Source organism: Aedes albopictus, chromosome 2 (genome assembly GCF_035046485.1).
Source record: "Aedes albopictus strain Foshan chromosome 2, AalbF5, whole genome shotgun sequence".
Classification (NCBI taxonomy): domain Eukaryota; kingdom Metazoa; phylum Arthropoda; class Insecta; order Diptera; family Culicidae; genus Aedes; species Aedes albopictus.
Window position 1 is genome coordinate 389,137,921 of NC_085137.1, and position 19,672 is coordinate 389,157,592.

The 19,672-nt window shown below is 41.7% G+C and overlaps 2 protein-coding genes across 5 annotated transcripts in view; both read right to left on the minus strand.

The window, feature by feature from the left end:
• The window catches only part of LOC109404578 (nucleosome-remodeling factor subunit NURF301), a 45,306-nt gene extending 29,082 nt beyond the window's left edge, over window positions 1-16,224 (minus strand). Inside the window, exons 1-3 of one of the 4 annotated variants that reach the window (XM_062853178.1) lie at window positions 16,022-16,224; window positions 9,956-10,442; window positions 887-1,390 (exon numbers count right to left, since the gene is read on the minus strand). In XM_062853178.1, coding sequence (XP_062709162.1) covers window positions 887-1,253 — 367 coding nt within the window. In that variant the 5' untranslated portion in view covers window positions 1,254-1,390; window positions 9,956-10,442; window positions 16,022-16,224. Of the gene's footprint in view, window positions 1-886; window positions 1,391-9,955; window positions 10,443-15,995 lie in introns of those variants that run through there. The other 3 variants (XM_029879064.2, XM_062853179.1, XM_062853180.1) reach the window with 3 other exon arrangements.
• Window positions 16,225-17,469: 1,245 nt separating this feature from the next.
• Window positions 17,470-18,475, minus strand: LOC134288870 (uncharacterized). Its single transcript, XM_062854785.1, has 2 exons — window positions 18,242-18,475; window positions 17,470-17,977 (listed from the first exon to the last, which is right to left on the minus strand). The coding sequence occupies exons 1-2, from the start codon at window positions 18,473-18,475 to the stop codon at window positions 17,585-17,587; spliced, it is 627 nt and encodes a 208-aa protein (XP_062710769.1). The 3' UTR covers window positions 17,470-17,584.
• Between the last annotated feature and the right edge of the window lie 1,197 nt (window positions 18,476-19,672).

The window sequence follows — 19,672 nt, forward strand, 5'->3', positions numbered from 1 at the left end:
ACATATCGGTAGATTATTCTCAGAACTAGAAGATTTTTGTTCAGGTGGCCATGAACGGACTTTGAAAACCTATATTTCTTGTAGGAAAATTTCAAAAATAGTTTCACAAACTCTCAGTGCTCTAATTGCTTCGATAATGTAGGTCACAGAATAGCCTTTTAATGAAGAATAAAACATTTTCAAAAACTATGCAAACATACCGAAAAATTAGGGTGACCCATCTTGCCCCGTCTACACAATACACGTAGTTATATGGAATGTATAGCATAAGGAGTATAACGAAAAAATATTTTATTTTTTTCTGTGCAAGGAACGTAAAGAATTTTCAAAACAATATATCACTTTTTTGTGTATCCACTTCGTTCATCTGGGAAAATTATTGAAAGATTCAAAAAATATATAGTACGTTTGAAAACGGTACTGACCCATCTTGCCCCCTGACCCATCTTGCCCCCACATACCATACATAGTATCCCTTATCTGTAGAGCCTTTGAGCCACTGCTTCCATTATGTAGGAATATTGTGGTACATAGTAAGTATGTGTTCAGAATTAGGACCACGGCTTCTTATGGTGTCCATAATTAGGAACACGTCGTCCACAAACAAAAATATGTCAAGATCAGCGACTGGAAGTTATTATGAGATTTAATTTATTTTATACATTTAACTAGACAACAAACACACTTGATGGTGATGCGAAGCATTATCTGTAGCAACAAGAACTTCCATTTATTTTAGTGTTTGTTGTGAGATTCCCTTAACCGTTCAGAATATGGGTACCGCACGGTACCAAACTCGTACGAATAATGTTGAATATCTTCAGAAATTCACGGAATGGTTAAACTAATTTCGTTGCGAAAACTTCGAAAATCAAAATTGACTTACTTTTCCGATTGTTTCCTCCTCGCCCCCGACCGCCGACAGATTTCCTTCCTTTGCCGGTGGCCTTTGCCGAGCGGGGCGTCTTGGCCGGTGCCGATCGGCGCGATGTAGACGGTCGACTTTCCTCGCTGCCTTGCGGCGACGAAGCCCGAGATGCCGACGGAGTGCTGAAGCGCGAATCCCCATTGCCACCGTCTTTGCAGAGATATTTGGGCTTCTTCAGTAGATGGTACTGAAACTTGCTCTTCGGTCGGTCCATTGCGGCCGATTGTGACTTTGGCGGCCGGCCACGTCTCTTGCCGGTGGAGGAACCCTCTCCGGCCGCGGCTGCTGCAGCTGCAGCTGCCGCCGCAGACTTTCGGCTACTCATTGTGCAGCCTGCTTGCTAACTCCTCGAGACTGAGGTTTGCAGCAACTCACAAAAAGGTGGTAACGTTTCAAGCAACGTTACTTACAGTTGGAGTTGTACGATGTATTCTTTGGTGTGTTTTGCTTACTTTAAAAAACCTGTTGAAAAGAAATGAAACAAAGAGTAAGATTAATTGTAAATCAAACATGTAGGGTGCGTTTTGATTATGGTAAATGTCTTTAATGCAAATGACCGCTTGCATTAATCGGACGTGTTTTGCCTTTCTCGTGCACCCAAGGTGTGTTCACTCCAAAAACGAAAATTGAATAGAGCCCCCGGAGAGGTCAAGTCTTATTGCTGACTGCACCCCAAATTGGACTGACACAATAGTGTGCACACACCTTCAAAGTGTGATTACAGCGCAGGGATACGCCGGATCGAATTGAGGTCTTCGGTGCACTTATTCCTTGTAAATGGAGGAATAAGTGCCCCGAAGACGTCGAGACGATCCGAGGCAAATGTGCACTTTTATCACACTTTTTAGACGTACCATAAAAAGTGTGATAGTCCAATTTGGGATGTAGTCTGCAATATATACCAATCGACTCAGCTCGACGAGTTGAGATGATGTCTGTGTGTATGTGTACAAAAAGGTCACCTCATTTTTAGATAGTAAATATGATCCGATTTCAACGACCGATGGTTCATTCGACGCGGCATATTGTCCCATTGTTTCCTATTGAAAATGGTTCAGATCGATCCAGTCGTTCCGGAGTTATGGCCATTTAGGTGTTCCGGACCGGTACCCCAGGAAGGGACCAGATATGAAAATGCAACAAACCAATGCATGCGACCCATCAAACCACGGCATTTTCGATTATCTGATGATCGGTAAGCAGGAAAATAGTCGCAGACTATATCTGAACCGGTAGTGTTCCGGAACCGGTTCCGGGTGTCCCGCCGGAAGTGGCCAAATATAAAAGTGAACCAAACTCATGCATGCGACACATCAACTCGCCGCTTTTCTTATGACCTGATGAACGGTAAACAGGAAAATAATCTTACTGAACCGGTAGCATTCCGGAACCGGTTCCGGGTGTCCCACCAGAAGTGGCCAAATATAAAAGTGAACCAAACCCATGCATACGACACATCAAATCGCCGCTTTTCCTATGACCTGATGAAGGGTAAACAGGGAAATAGTCTCACTGAACCGGTAGCATTCCGGAACCGGTTCCGGGTGTCCCGCCGGAAGTGGCCAAAATATAAAAGTAAACCAAACTCATGCATGCGACACATCAACTCGTCGCTTTTTCTATGACCTGATGAACGGTACACAGGAAAATAATCTCACTGAACCGGTAGCATTCCGGAACCGGTTCGGGGTTCCCACCGGAAGTGGCCAAATATAAAAGTGAACCAAACCCATGCATGCGACACATCAAATCGCCGCTTTTTATATGACCTGATGAACGGTAAACAGGAAAATAGTCTCACCGAACCGGTAGCATTCCGGAACCGGTTCCGGGTGTTCACCGGAAGTGGCCTAATATGAAAGTGAAGCAAACTCATGCATGCGACACATCAAATCGTGGCCTTTTCAATAACCTAATTGTGCGGTTAGCAAGAAACTAGACTAAAGCCACATTAGAAACTACTTGTACATCTGTCTCGCGGAGAGTGGCCGAATGTAAAAAGAACCAAACCAATATTCGCGACACATCAAATGGCTTTTTAGGTATCCTGATGAACGAATAACAAGAAAAAACATCTCATATCATAATTGGGAAAACTAATAGTGTCCCGGAATCGGTTCCGGTCAAGTGTGGAAGGAAACCGAACCCCATGCATGCGACACATCAAATCGCGGCTTTTTCGATAACCTGATGAACGGTTTTCAAAAGAAAGCCTTAGATTACGTTAGAGACCACCGGTAGTGTTCCATAACCGGCTCCGTGTGTCCCGCAGGAATTGGTCAAATTTAAAAATGAACCGGTTTAGAGTGTTCCACCGAAAGTGGACCAACATAAAAATGAACCAAACCCATACTTGCGGTACATCAAATCGCTTTTTTGTCAGTAACCTGATGCATGGATAATAAGCAAATAGGCACAGTCCACAGAAGTTACTACCGGTAGCTTGACCGGTAGTATTACTAGTTCTGGGTAATCTGTATCTGATAACAGTTAGTACTTACATAAGCTCAGACCACACTACCGGTAGTGTTCCAGAATCATTTCCGAGTGTCCCATCGTAAGTGGCCTAGTATAAAGTATACCAAACTCATGCATGGCACACATCAAATCGTGACATTTTGATAACCCGATAACGGTTAGCAAGAAAATAGGCTCAGACTACATAAGAGGCTAGCGGTGATGTTGCAGAAGCAGCGTTGAGCGCTTCAACGGAATTTCGAAAGTGAACAAAATCAATGCAAGCGATAGATATGTGTAAGAGAACCAAAAACCTAAAAAATACTAGAGCGATCTCATCAAACCACACCATTATAGATTCCTGAGATGTTTACATACAGTAGGATGGGTCAACGTTGTATGGAACTAAAATTTTAGCGCATCAGCCCCGAACGGTTTTTTAAAATCCCCTTTTGCGTCTAAAATTACTGCGCAAAATTTTGCTGCGACTGGAGGGCGAGCTCTGTAATGCGTTTAAAATTTGAATAAGATTTAAAATTGGCAATTCAAATTACTACATTACAAATTTTACATGAATCTCGTAACCAATGATAATAAAATATAGCCTAAAGTGTACAGAAGAAGCTTTGTCGAAGACCTCAGAGTGACCTGTGAAAAAAGTTATATCCTAGCTTGTCAAGCAGTCAACTGAGAGAACTGATATTTTCAGCTCTGTGTCTGTCTATACGTTGAACATAACATCGGAATAAGTGCCCCAATTCGATGATGATTGTGATAAAATTTTCGGTTTTCTAAATAATGTATTCTCAGGATTCAGAAATTCGTAGGTGTTACAATCCCAGACCACTGATATGAGAATTTCCTCCTTCTCATCCGTTATCAAGGCACAGAGCTTTGGGGCTGATCACTGACTCTAAGGCAAGATTGATTGCGTCGACGGAATGATCATGAGTACATATTCAACGAGAAAGGCACAATCACCACTAGGTGGATTAATCTGGGTTTTATTTATTTGATCGATTTCGTCATAAAATAAGTGGGGGGGGGGTATATTTGGCATAAAGTCGTTTGGCATAAGGTCACTTGGCATATAGACATTTGACATAACGGTCATTTGACATAATGGACCTTTGGCATACACTGAAACCTCCATTTAAGTGGATGCATGGCTGATCGAAAATAATTTTTACCCATGGGGGTATCTCTAAAAAACCCTTGAAAAACCTTAATGAATCGGAAAGAATTTCCGAAGTTTTTGTTTGCAGAACCTTATGCAAATTTTTCGAAAAATTCTTAAAATAATGAGCTTGAATTTGAGTAGGATACTGTGAGGGTAATTCTTAGAAATTAACTCTGTGATTTTTAAGTAAATAATGTCTGGAGAAACCCAGTGAGACATTCTAGAAAGAAACTTAAACTTTAGGGAGAATACTTTAGAGCCCGTCCATGAACTATGTAGACTCTTAGGGTGGTCTGATGATCAAAATCTAAGCTTCATCCTAATTTCGAAAATTTTGTATGGACAAAGTCTATGAGGGCAGTTCTGAAATGGCCAAAATTGAGTCTACGTAGTTTATGGACAGCGTTTTAAGAAAATACTGAAGTAATGCCATGGGGAGTTGCCTGTACAAAAAGAAAAAATACCTTCCTCCACAGTTATACTATTAAAAAATCCCTTTCACCATTAATTCTCATAGGGATTTGTAAGCATTTTTTTTTAATTTCCTTCATGGTGCCTCGATAGTTTTTCTAAAATGATCTGAGGATTTCTACTAGAAATGGTTCTAGCAATATGCGGTGGATCACTCTGAAAATTTCAACGTTATATCTATTCTAGTGGCTTCTAATGGATGGATTACTCCAGCCATGGATTCCCAATATTTGTAAGGAATTTCTTAGAATCAAATTTTATTTTTATTTAAAAAAATGTATTCAAAAAATCAATCGTACCACATCCATGCGTGTAACTATAGCGCATTTGTCCTCTCAGTTCCAATGCCATGTGCGCTTGTTATACACTACAGCCAGCGTGCACGACTTTGGAACTTAAAATTATTATAGTTTTGTCAGAAACTCTTTCGAGAATTTTCTTTTTCTTTCGATACTTTTACAGGATTTTTTAATAGAAAATTTCCAGGCATTACGAAACAAATCACGAGAACTTTTAAGATGAAAGCATTTACCCAAAAAAGAAAACAAGATAAAAGTTCATTCACAAAGATCTTAAGAACAATATCAAAAAAGATTCTTAGAGGAATTCCGGAGATACACCCTGAAGAAGACCCTTGATGATTTCATGGATTTTGTTATAGAATTTCTAAGAAGTATTCGGGGTAGAGCTCGATGTTTAGTTTGTTCATGTAAATCTAATAGATATTATATGTTATTGTCATATGATCATTTATAAAGGTGAGAAAGTGCTAGTACTAGCGTGTTTTACTTAAATATGTTGTAAAAACTAAGTATGAAAAACGAAGTTTATTGCTACGACAATAAACTACATAGACGTAATGTAACTAAGCTGGTTCAGTTCAAAGCTTTCTAGATCAATTTCGTATTTACTGGAACATATTGCCTCTAGGCTCTAGGATTCACATCAACGGGAATAAAAACTATTTCAAGCTCTAACATGGCTTAAACCTTAGTATTTTCATATGCAAGATTCACAGAACAAAGTTCGTCGAGGAGTCTCCAGTTAGCCTAGTGGTTAAGGCTATGAATCGCCAATCCGGAGATGGCGGGTTCGATTCCCGTTCCGGTCGAGAAAATTTCCTCGACTCCCTGGGCATAATGCCACACAATATACAAGTTCATGCAATGGCAGGCAAAGGAAGCCCTTCAATTAATAACTGTGGAATTGCTCAAAGAACACTAAGTAGAAGCGAGACAGGCCAAGTCCCAGTGGGGACGTAGAGCCATAAAGAGAAGAAGTTCGTCGAGGGGATTCGTCAAACGCTGGTTGGTAGATAAAAAGAAGGCAATCTCACACGAAAAAACTATGATGCAAATCAGACCTAAATCATGTTCAAAATTCAACAAAATTTGCATGACGGAACAGCAAAACCAATTCCGCGCCAAATCCGCGCGAGGGCCGAATTCTAGGGGCAAATCCGCGCCAAATCCGCGAAAATCGCGAAATCCGCGAAATTCGCAAAATCCGCGCTGTTGTAACAACCCTGAAAATACGGCAGACTTCAGTGGGCTGGACACGTAGTGCGAATGTCGGAAGAAAGAATAGCGAAAACAATATTCAGCAGAGAACCCGGTAGAGGTAGGCGACTTCGTGGGCGGCCGCGAACTCGCTGGCTGCACGCGGTTGAAGAAGATCTACGATCCCTACACGTTCGGGGAAACTGGAGGAACATCGCCCAAGACCGACGAAGATGGTGCTCTACTATACGCTCGGCATTGGAGTAAAGTTACTTTGTAGCCAACAAGGTACAAGGTAGGTAATTTGCCAGTTAATGGACTTCAGAATGTGGTACTAAGCCACAACAAATCATTCAATTTACTTTGATTTTTTAAAGAAAAACTCTGATGGGACTGTAATGCCGATGTTTCTAGCAATTTTCGGGATTTTCTCGGCATAAATAGTCCCATGTCATGTGAGATGTTCAGCATCCCATGTTGTAATTTTCATGTTCCATGTTGAATTTTACAAATGACATCTGGATTTCCGAACAATGTTAAGGATTCCCTCAGAGATACTCGGATAGCTTTTTATGCGTATGAATTGAACATGGGATAGCTTTTGAGAAAAAATAAATGAACATGGGACGGCTTGTGCTGCAAAATGGAACATGGGACAACTTATGATGACGAAACTGAACATGGGACAAATTAACTTGATGTTGTTTTTATGAAGTTTCTGAATAACAAAGTATACTAACCGAGAGTAGATTAGTATACGCAAAAAGAGACCTTTTGACGATAAAAAGTCAAAATTGCCAAAAAGTAATATGGGACAACTATAATGCACACGGCAGATGCTGCTGAGTCAAACTTGAACGTCTATCTGCGGAATTCCTTTAGGAGATTCTTTTGGGACTCGTTATTTCCTTTTGGGAATCCTTCAGGGTTTCCCTAAATGGAAGTCCTGGATCCCACACTGTTCCCCAGTGTTTGGACGAAAAAGTGATAAGTGAACCACTCGGCAGTTTTTCTTCCCTTCTGTTGGCTCTGTTTCAATTACGAAGCGGTGTATGTTCTCTCGTCGAGTCGCATGGTTCACGAAGGAACACAAAGAAGATACATACCAACACACTACACACAATCACCTTGATTGAGTAGAATTTCTTCTACACATAGTTACGAATAGCAATCTTATCGAGATTCCACAATAATTCCACAAGTCCACTGGAAGTTTTCCCAGACCAGAATCGAAACATCTTCCCGAGATCTCATAAATCAGGTTTACCAACAGTTATGAGATGGAATTTTGAATCAGAGTAAGTAAACGAAATTTCAAAGTCCAAATCGCAAACAACAAGGCCACGAAACGTCAAAGACTTAGAAAAATGTATCATAGCAACCGCCATATGCAGTGCCCTCAATTTACAGGTAAAATATCGCGATTTTAATTTTAATGCTCTTCTTGCCCCGTAGGGGTACTCGGTTCCCAGCTAGCCTAGTGATTGAGGCCGCTAATCCGCCAATCCGAGAGCGGGTTCGATTCCAGTTCCGGCCGTGAAAATTTTCTCGACTCCCTGAGCATTGTTCTTGCCTCACAAAATACAAATTCATTCAATGGTACGCAGAGGAAGCCTTCCAATTAAGGAGCGGAAAATTTGGCATAAAATCATTCGTTCGTCATACACACACAGAAAAAATCACCGACTTCGGTAATGTTTTATCGAAAACGCAACCGTTAGCTTTGTTTTACTGGAAAAAATCGGTAAAGCTTGCAACTTTTACCGATTCGTTAGAGTTTGACAGATAAACGATGATTTTACCGAAATTTTGTATTTTTTTACAGAATTTCGTTAAAAATCCGTTATCGAACGCTCAGCAGTTGAGATTTCGGGGTAAGATTTACCGTACGCGAAATGCCAAGTGTCCATAATTCCAAATGTGTTTATGCCAAATGACATTATACCAAATGACTTTATGCCACATGACACAGACCCCTTGAATTAATAACTGTTAAAGTGTTCAACGAACACTAGGTTGAAGCGAGGCAGCCCAAGCCCCAGTAAGGACGCAGAGCCATAAAGAAGAAGAGGGGTGCTCGTATGTTCGAGCTGACCATAAAAATTATTTTGATTTAGTTAGTAATTGTAATTGTAATTTATTATTCAACGTAAACCTGTCAGTTACATTAACTTTGAACCAAGTCAAGGACTAAAAACACATTAAAAATAAACAATATAGTAAACTAGATCTTATCTGATTGTACAAGCTATTCTTAGTTGTCTCTATTGAGCGCAGCTTTAAGAGCTGCTAGTGAAGACTGTTGCCTAACATTGAGCGGAAGGGAATTCCAGGTGGATGCTCCGTACACCAGAACACCTTTCCGAGCGCTGGTAGTTAGTCATTAATTTTGAATCCAGTCATGTTTATGCGTTATAGAAAACATGACAGACCTACTGAGAGAGAGGTAGGTACTTTAAAAAATTGCAACAAAAGAATCATTTGTATCTAGGAGATTTGCTTTTTTTTTTGTTTTTGGGGTGAATGTATTAAGAATATTAAATAATCAAGGAATCAAATATTAAGAAGCTATTGAATTCTTCACTAGTAGAATTTCAATCATCTAATTGATACGAACAAAATTATTTTTAGTCCTTGAATATTCGAGAGTTAACTTACCAATGAAAATTTATTAATCAATTGCTCTGAAATATTCATGCTCAGAGACGATTGTTCAATACAAACTTGTCGGTTTTTTACATAATCACAAACTGATCGTAGCGGATAACACAAAAAGTTGTTTACATCCCAAACGAAAGTGAAATTGAAACTCTCGTCGAGCTTCGACACTCAAAGGTACCTACATGAATCGATATTGTTGTTCAATATTGTATGCTTAGCGCAAAATTATCATAATCGTTCGCAATTCAATTAGCAAAGGAAGACGACTGATCTTTATTTCCCTTGATTACAATCAAAACAGGGATTATCATGATTGCGGAATCGAAAAGTGCATCATTTTCACCTGTGTCGCCGCGACACGGGTAGCTGGTGCAATGAAGTGCATTTTGGAAAACTGATTCGCTCCCATTGCAACTTTTCCTCCGCTTACCACCCATCACAGCATCGTCGACGGAGCTCGCGGGAAATAAAAGAAATCGTTCAGCCACCCCCCTCGGAGGGGGAAATGCACCCACCAAAAAAGGTTATGTTTCGGTTCTGCTTCTCCAGAACTCTTTTGTTTTTGTTTTCATATGCTGTTGAAATGTTGTTGGCCGTCGCCGTCGTCGCGATCGCCGTCTCAAGAAAAGGATTTCCCTCTCGGGCTCAGTGCCGTGGTCGCCTCTTGCAGGGGGAAAAAATTTTCCCTCTGCAGCATGCGAGAAAATTCGTCTGCTGGCAACCATTTTGACTGTGGCAACCTAGCAGCGTTTCACTTACCGTAGTTTTGATTCGGGGCGCTTCCGGCCAGCACTTTAGCCAATTTCACCAATTTCCACCTGACACATGTCAGGAAGATGTTCTCGGACTCCAATTTGGTTGATTTTTTCCGCGCGAGCCTAAAATCTTGCACACACTCTTCCTCACTTGCTGATCTACGGGTTTTGTTCTTCCTTCTGCGACGAGGACGCACTAAATTTTGCTGCTGCTGCTGCCGAACGATGACGCGAAAACGTACGAAAAATCATCATCCTGTACCCGAGCGACAGAAGCTCGACGCTGATTGGCTGCCGCTGCCGTCGCCATCTTGTCCAACTACGCTGCGTTCAATCACTTTTGCCAGGCACAATTTCACTAGGGAAAAATTCACTTCCAGCTTGGAAAATCCAAAATTTTCACAACTTCTAGCACTTTTCTGCAAATTGTCACACTTTTCACCGATATTTACGACACTTTGTTCAAATTTGCCGAAAATCTTCTCCAGCGCCTGTCAAACGATCCACCAATCAGAAGCTTCCTTCTACTTTTCGCAGTCGCCAGCACACACACACACACTACTCCACCTGGGCCACAGTCTTGCTTTGGCGTTTCGTTTCACCAACACACCCCCAACAATGTCACGGGTCACGGTGTTCCTCAAAACGATTTTTATCAGAAAAATAAATCATGCGAACAGAATGATTTTCTAGCACTGTTTCTCTGGCCACGGTAAATAAGATTGTTTTAAATAATTTAAAATAACGATATGTATAGGGCACTTTTCATGCAGTGCCCTATGGTCCACTGCACGAATATATTCTGGCCTGCTCACTCTCACCGAAAATTTGACGTTTGAGCGGTGCCGGCACCTCTCAAACGTCAAATTTTCTGTGAGAGTGAGCAGGCCAGAATATATTCGTGCAGTGGACCATAGGGTACTGCATGAAAATCTCTCCTTCTCTTTCACTCTTACAGAAATTTTGTAAACAACAAGGCCAAGAAACGTCAAAATCCCATACAAAATCAAAACAGTGCGGTGCCCTATAGGGCACTGCACTGTTTTGATTTTGTATGGGATTTTGACGTTTCGTGGCCTTGTTGTTTACAAAATTTCTGTAGGAGTGAAAAAGAAGGAGAGAATTTCATGCAGTCCCCTATAGGCAAATGTCCAAAAATTCCAAAAGATACAGTGATAAAGCTTTTTGTAAGTAACAAAAACTGTTTTTGAGTTGAGCCCGGGAGCCTGGAAGGCGAGAGATCTTTAGGGTGTGAACCATTTCGCTTATTCGTTTAACTTTTAGTTGAAATTTGACACTTCGGTAGTTATTTTGCATCGGATGGTTAAAAAATAACTACGGGGACGGCCCATTTGAAATTTGACAGACGAGTAGTTATTTTGGAACAAAATTCAGTACGCAGCCAAATCATTGCGTACAAAAAATAACTATCGAACTTTCAAAACTAACTCTGGTCGAAAGTAGGGTTATTTTTAACCGGACGCAAAATTACTATCGAAGTGTCAAATTTTAACTAAAAGTTAAACGAACAAGCGAAACGGTTCACAGCCTTAGTAAACATAGATTTCTAGTAATAATCCATTTTACGAGCCGATTTTATGAATGAATATTGACAGGAAGTAGTGTCCAATAACCCGTGAAGCCCGTGAAAATCAATATCATCATCAACATTGTTGTCACTTCGTAAAATGGCTCATGGGCAAAGTGACAACAATGTTGATGATAGAGTAGGTATTTTTTACACGATTTCTATTTACGCGGCCACGTAAATGAAAACTCCATAAAAAAATATCCTCTTATTTTTGCATGATTCGTCGAGAAATGGTGAGACTTTTTTTACGCGGTTTTTCGAATTACAAACTAAGTTTTTTTAACGAGGTACGTATCCCCCGCGTAAAAAATCTGACTGTATTGATTTTCACGGGTTCGGACGTCTCCCAGTCAGGGTCTCCCGTTAGCCTAGTGGTTAAGGCTTTGGATCGCCAATCCGGAAACGACGGGTTCGATTCCCGTTCCAGTTGGGAAAATATTCTCGACTCCCTCGGCATAGTGTATCATTGTACTTGCCACACAATGTACAAATTCATGCAAATGGCAGGCAAAGAAAGCCCTTCAATTAATAATTATGGAAGTGCTCTAAGAACACTAAGTTCAAGAGAGACAGGTCAAGTTCCAATGCGAACGTCGAGTCACAAAGAAGAAGAAGAAGAAGAAGAAGAAGGGCATGTTTTGGATGACTAGAAATCATCGAGAAGGCTTCATTTGAAAAAGTTCTTTCGCTATTTTACAGGCTCAACGAAAATTTGTAATTTGTAATGGTGGAACCTCGTAGCCGTGCGGTTAGGATCACCAAGCTTCTAATCGCACCATGCTATGGGGTGACTAAGGGGACGGCAACCTATTTTTTACTATGGAGTTTGACAGGTTGGATTGTGCCTCCTTACGTGGAGCATAAATTTATGCTCCAGCCAAAATATTCACCAACACAGTCGTGAAATTTGAATGTTTACCTTTTTACGAGGGATATCGGTGCAAAACGCTTACATCACATTAAATCTCATAAAAGTGTTGATCATGCAAAAGCGGCATTAATTGATAACTTTCAATTTCATAGCATCGATGTTTAGGTAAAGTTCCTACAGACAGTGGCAATTGTTTGTGAAAAGACACACAACACCTCTTTTCGCAAACTTTGTTCGCCAAAGTGCGTTTTTCCTTATTTTCCAACACTCATAATTGTTTGTTGTGTTTCTCACGCCCACTCACACTCAAAAAGCACTCGGGAGTTCCAATCCCATACAAAGAAGGACTCTCGAGGCGAAAATTGCACTCAAAAACCCGAAATAATCATCGGCTCTTTTTTCGTTCCCCTCTTGCTCGCTCAGTTTTTATTGCCTCTCTGTTGGGGGTTCGTTCACTCCCTCGCTACGAGGCAGAAGCAAAACACCGCTCTAGAGCATGTTGCAAAACTCTTTTGATTTGGAAGAGGGCCTGGGCCTTATTACAATTTACAGGACTTCGTATGCAAACCGGCTTAGGATCTCGGGTTGTATCGTATCCCCGATACAACCTTCTAAATAAACCCATCTTCTGACTTGTCAAATATTTGTTTTGTTTATTTTTTAACTTTGTTCGATCGTCAGAATAAATTATGCTTGGGTTTTTATCACCTTTTTATACAGCCATCAACTGGAAAGATGTCGATCTGGAATTCAGATTTGTTTTCCTATTGAATACGTGTTACGAAACATGCCACGGGAATTTTGTGGTGAATGTGACTGTGATAATTACAAAGAATAAGTGTGCCACACAAGCTGTGCATTAATTGGAAGTTTAATGCATTTAATTTACTCTGGGCGCATAAAAGGGTTTTTCATTACATTATGAAATTTTTCTGAAAATGAGCATGACGGAAACGTGTTGAATCGTTAAGTTAAGTAAAATTATAATATTGAGTAATGATTTTTCTGTATTTACATTAATTATCCCGGCTAGGCGACATATTTTTTCTGATAAAACTCTGTGTTCCTGATGATTCCTCTGATAGGGCTAACTCAGGGCTAACATAACTGAGCTCATGATAGAACTAGCGGTTTTATCACAGCATTTTTGGTCTATGTTACGGCTACGAAATCTTCTGTTGGTTTTATGCATTGCTTCACACTTTTGTGTATTTGTTTACAAAAAAATCTCTCCTACAACAATCGCAAATGCAAGTTTTATTGAAATGCTATATAATAAGTGATAAAACCAATTCATGACTACTTCCAAGTCTTTAACTAAGGATGTTTATAGCAGAAGTTATATAATAGTTTTATGGAATGCCAAAGGTGCAAAGTAAAAAACTACCACATAAAACTAATACAATTCCGATTCGCTCGTTAGATGGGCTGTCTTGATGATTGGCTGTTCACTGGTTGGGACAAAACCCAACTGAAAAGCACTATCAATGTCAAAATCGATTTCAAAAACGAGTTTGACGTGTGACCGCCGTCGCATCGCAGCTATATACAGAACACAGACAAACAGACGTAACTCTTAAAGGAAATTCATCAAAAACTTTTGCCCGGTGTCTTTTTTGTGAGCACACTGCCACCTGTTGGTATAACCGCGCGAGACACTGTCGGCAATGATGGATTTCGATTTGACGTTTGCTAACACGCACACTACTACACGAATCGCCTGTAATTTTCGTTTGCATCATTCAGCAACGTGTACACTGGCAAACGTCAAAGCGATCGAACACCAGCACTTCTGGTGGAAGGATCGCGCAAATCAAATTAAATTTGAATTGATCGTTGAATGCATTTGCCAAGCTGTTTTGAAGAGTGTTACGTCTGTACGTTTGTCTGTGTACAGAACGTTTATGCAAGTATGTGAGTGTTTTGTAACGTATTTCTCGTCACTTGGTGTGTCGAGAGCATTTTGATCAATAGGACAGATAGGTGAAGTACTAGATTTGTAGTAATGAGCTGAATTTTAGTATGGTGAGAAGGTTAATTCTCCGTTTCTGCAGTGAAATGGTGCAAAAAGCGTGGGTATTATGATGCCTTGCCTAATTTGATGCTGTTTGAGCAAAACTTTGGGCAACAGTGTTGTTATTTTCTCCGTTTCTTGCAACATAAACAACATAGTTATTCAAAGTTTTGCTCAAACATCATCAAATTAGGCAAGGAATCATAATACCCACGCTTTTTGCACCATTTCACTGCAGAAACGGAGAATTGACCTTCTCACCATACAAAAATTCAGCTCATTACTACAAATCAGTAACAAATTTTGAAAACGACGTATAATCAATGCTACACCATTGATTATACGTCGTTTTCAAAATTTATTACTGAAATCTAGTACTACACCAAACGTGCCCCATTGTCAGTTGCCCCAACAAACGAACACGATTCTCTAATCGGGGCGCAGTCGCGACCCAACCAGCGAATCCAAGCTATATAGAACTAGCTTTTTTACATGCTCGTATAAAATCAGGATAAAACATGAATAAACCTTTAAGGCATGCTGATAGTTACTTGGGGATGTGACAAAAACCCACTTTCGAGTAAATGAGGTTTAAAGTTTTTTACTAATTTTTCATCTCATACAAAATGTATGGAGTTTCAAAATCGACCAAATTTTCAAACCGTATTAGCATTGTGTTTTAGGAAAGATTCTTCTGTTCCGATGGCTAATTCTTTCCGATGAAGCTCAAACTTTTTCTAGAGATCTCTCCTAGAGATGATCCTTGATATATATTCTGTCAAAATTTGAGGACGATCAGATAAAGAAGTATTGAACTGTTGTAAAAGCTTTTTTTACACTATTTTTTACGCGAATCGAAAAATCGCGTAAAAAAATAATTGAGTGTAATTTGTTCATGGAAGCTGATATCAAAACCAACAATTGAAAAGGCCTCATCAACATTGCGTAAACAAACACGTTTCTGTCGAAATAGGGTCTTCTGGAATCCACCCATGCATTTCACCACCATTAACAGAGATGTTCGCGCTTTCTGTTATTGGTGGTGTGGTGTGTGGGTGGAGGTCAAAAGGCCTCAAATCGACAGAAACATGTTTGTTTACAAAATGTTGATGCCGGCTTTTTAATTGTTGATCTTGATATCTGGAGGAACATTTGAAAAGGGCCTATCTGCTTTGCGTAAACAAACATGTTTTTGTCTCTGTAGGGCCCATCTGCATCCACCCACGCACGTCAACACCCTTATCAGAAAGAGTGTTCTTCAAGCTATCTGTTAAGGGTGTTGATGTGCGTGGGTGGATGCAGATGGGCCCTACAGAGACAAAAACATGTTTGTTTACAAAAAGCAGATAGGCCCTTTTCAAATGTTCGTCCAGATATGTAGTTTGTTTTTCAAATAATTACACAAAATTGTTATTAAAATAATAAATTTGAAGTTTTTTTTTACAACAAAGGTTTGAGGAACACCGTGACAGCAAAAATCTTGAACCTTGCCTCGTACTGCTGGTGGCGCTGCTGGCTGCTGCTTGCTACACGTCTCTCTGTATGTATGCGTGTGTGTACGATTTTACATGCAAAAGAAAACCTTTTCTCGCACCACAGATTGTAGTTTTTCCGCGAAAACCGAACTCCGATCGCGATGTAAACAATTTTCCGCACACTTTGGTGACACTTTTCCGCTTATCAAAACTTTTCCTATTCGAACGGAAATGCAAATTTTACACCAACTTTCCCGAACGCGTCCACCACTGACAGAGCTTCGAAACGTTTTGCGCTGGTGTGCTGTGCTGCTCTGTAGCGATGCGAAGAAGCGAACGCGACGACGACGACGACGGCGATGAAGGCCGCAGCAGGCTGGCTTCGAAGCTGCTGTTGTTGTTGGCGTAGCGCGGTGCGCTAGTAGAGATAGAGATGATCAGTGTGTGGTGGATGGTTCGAACATTTTTGCGATTTACAACGGGCAAAAGAGGTATTAAAGTAGATTCTTAATTGTTATGAAATTCAAGAAATGCTGGTAGATGATGCATTTGTTATTTTTGACATTCCTATTCATCCAGTAAAAAATCCAAACATCATTTCATTAAGTCATCGAGCATTTGTTAAAACGACATCCCTACCTCCAACGACAAGCCATTGGACCAGTGTTGCCGTTTTGTATTGTATTCTGTTTGCCATTCATAAATTTCTGCAGCCATGGCTTCGTAGCACCGCCATCGAGTTCCATCTTGTGACCAATGACCGACCAATCAGAAGCGCCGATATTAGCCGCAAACTCGGGAGCTAACGGGACTATGCGTAAAACTTGGCGTAAAGTAGTAAACTGCGCTCGCATACTAGAAAGCAAAGTGGCCATTTAAACTTTATGAATGAAACTAGAGCCACCCACTAGAAGTGGGTCACGTGTCACGTGTCACTATGCAGAGCTTTATTTACATTACAAGACAAGCGTTAAGAGCACGTTTTCGACGCGTTTCTTCTGAGAATATCCAGCTTGTATTTTAGACAAGAAGGCGATTACATGCATTACATGATTATATGATTTTTCCAGAAATTGCTTCAAAATCTATAGTCCTGATCAACTACGCAGGTTGAACTTGCTAGAAGTTGCTGCATCTTGCTCTTACCCATTTGTCATCAAAATGGGTAAGCGCGGGATGCAGCAACTTCGAGCAAGTTCAACCCGAGGTTCAACCTACGTCGTTGAACAGGACTTATCACTTTCGGTTTCTTGGACGGGTATTTTTTAAGGGTTTTGAGGCAGTAAGTAGCCCAACTCACATTTTTGCTGGATAAGAGTTTCAACGAGCTTTTTTTCGAATGCGTTTGCTCCGTAAGCTCTTATGCAGCCTCTTTTGTTAGTGGGGGGGAGGTTATTGGCCTACGACACCATAGGTGTAGCTTCCGGTAAGAAAGCACTCCATATTCAGCTGTCAAAGCAGACTCTATCTGAGCCGCATCGCCATGGTGATCGGACATTACATACATACATTTATTTGTTCAACATCATTAAGACAAGACATAATCAACAATAGCACGCCTCAATACTCGGTTTGTGGCTGCCGCTCTCCATCCTCGGTCGCGCCTAATGCTCGCCAAGTCTCGCTCCACCTGGTCCGCCCATCGTGCTCTCTGCGCTCCACGTCTTCTTGTACCAACCGGATCAGTTGCAAACACCAGCTTTGCAGGGTTGTTGTCCGGCATTCTTGCAACATGCCCTGCCCACCGTATCCTTCCGGCTTTGGCCACCTTCTGGATGCTGGGTTCGCCGTAAAGTGCAGCGAGCTCGTGGTTCATCCTTCTCCGCCACACACTGTTCTCCTGCACACCGCCGCAGATCGTTCTTAGCACGCGTCGCTCGAAAACTTCGAGTGCTTGTAGGTCCTCCTCGAGCATGGTCCATGTCTCGTGCCCGTAGAGGACCACCGGTCTTATTAGCGTTTTGTACATGGTGCATTTGGTGCGTGGGTGAATCTTTTTCGACCGCAGTTTCTTCTGCGGGCCGGTAGTAGGCCCGACTTCCGCTGATGATGCGCCTCCGAATTTCACGGCTCACCTAGGGGCAAGACACTGTGCAAACGCGAGCAACTCTGAGAATTTCTGAGTAACTCTTTTTAGCAATGATCGATGAAATTTGTCGAAAGACATCCCCAAAACTGCAATTTTCATTCAGCACATGCAACACTTTGCAGTTTGACATTGATGCCAGATCACACTTTGGCATAAATGGAAGAAATTCTGAGGAACTGTGAGGAATTCTGTGCAACACCTCGAACACAGATTTGCTCTCGTTTGATCTGTCCTGTCCCTAGCGGCTCACGTTGTTGTCAGCCGTCAGTAAGGATCCGAGGTAGACGAATTCCTCCACCACCTCGAAAGTATCCCCGTTTATCGTAACATTACTACCCAGACGGATCCGGTCGTGTTCGGTTCCGCCTACCAGCATGTACTTTGTTTTTGAGGCATTCACCACCAGTCCGACCTTTGCTGCTTCGCGCTTCAGGCGGGTGTACAGCTCTGCCACCGCTCCAAATGTCCTAACGATAATGTCCATGTCATCTGAAAACTAGGGGCAAGACAATGTGCAAACGAGAGCAACTCTGAGAGATTCTGAGTTACTCTTTTTATCGCTGATCGACGAAATTTGTTGAAAGACATCCCTAAAACTGCAATTTTCATTCAGCGCACGCAACACTTTGCAGTTTGACATTGGTGCCAGATCACACTTTGGCATGAATGGGAGAAATTCAGAGGAACTGTGAGGAATTCTGAACAACACCTCGAGCACAGATTTACTGTCGTTAGATCTGTCTTGCCCCTAGTCCGCAAAGCACACAAATTGACCGGATTTTGTGAAAATCGTTCCCCGGCTGTTGAGCCTGGCTCGTCGCATCACACCTTCCAGAGCGATGTTGAAGAGTAGGCATGAGAGTCCGTCACCTTGTCGCAGTCCCCGGCGAGATTCGAATGAACTGGATAGTTCACCCGAAACCCTTACGCAGTTTTGCACACCGTCCATCGTTGCTTTAATCAGTCTATTCAGCTTCGCAGGAAAGCCGTTTTCGTCCATGAGTTTCCATAGCGCTGCGCGGTCGATACTGTCGTATGCCGCTTTGAAGTCGATGAACAGGTGATGCGTTGGGACCTGTTACTCACGGCATTTCTGGAGGATTTGCCGTACGGTGAAGATCTGGTCCGTTGTCGACCGGCCGTCGATGAAGCCAGCCTGATAACTTTCCACGAACTCATTCGTTTTAGGTGACAGACAACGGAAGATGATCTGGGATAGCACTTTGTCAGCATTCAAAATAGTGATCGCCCACAAGTTCTCACATTCCAAATGGTCGTCTTTCTTGTGAATGGGGCAGATTACCCCTTCTTTCCACTCCTCCGATAGCTGTTCGGTTTCCCAAATCCTGACTATCAGCCGATGCAGACAGGTGGCCAACTTTTCTGGGCCCATCTTGATGAGTTAAGCTGCGATACCATCCTAACCAGCTGCTTTGTTGGTTTTGAGCTGGCGAATGGCATCCTTAACTTCCCTCAGCGTGGGAGTTGGTTCACTTCCGTCCTCCGCTGCACTGACGTCGTCGTTTCTTCCGTTGCCGTGGGCTCCCGTTCCTACGTTCTCCACGCCGTTCAGATGCTGATCGAAGTGCTGCTTCCACCTTTCGATCACCTCACGTCCGTCCGGCAAGAGGCCTCCATCTTTATCCCTGCATATTTCGGCTCGCGGCACGAAGCCGTTGCG

Excerpts from the sequence above, each read along its gene's own strand:
- LOC134288870 (XM_062854785.1), bottom strand. The coding sequence starts at position 18,475 with ATGGACATTATCGTTAGGACATTTGGAGCGGTGGCAGAGCTGTACACC. Across the intron at positions 17,978-18,241 it reads TACTGACGGCTGACAACAAC|GTGAGCCGTGAAATTCGGAG; the intron begins GTGAGCCGCTAG and ends TCTTGCCCCTAG.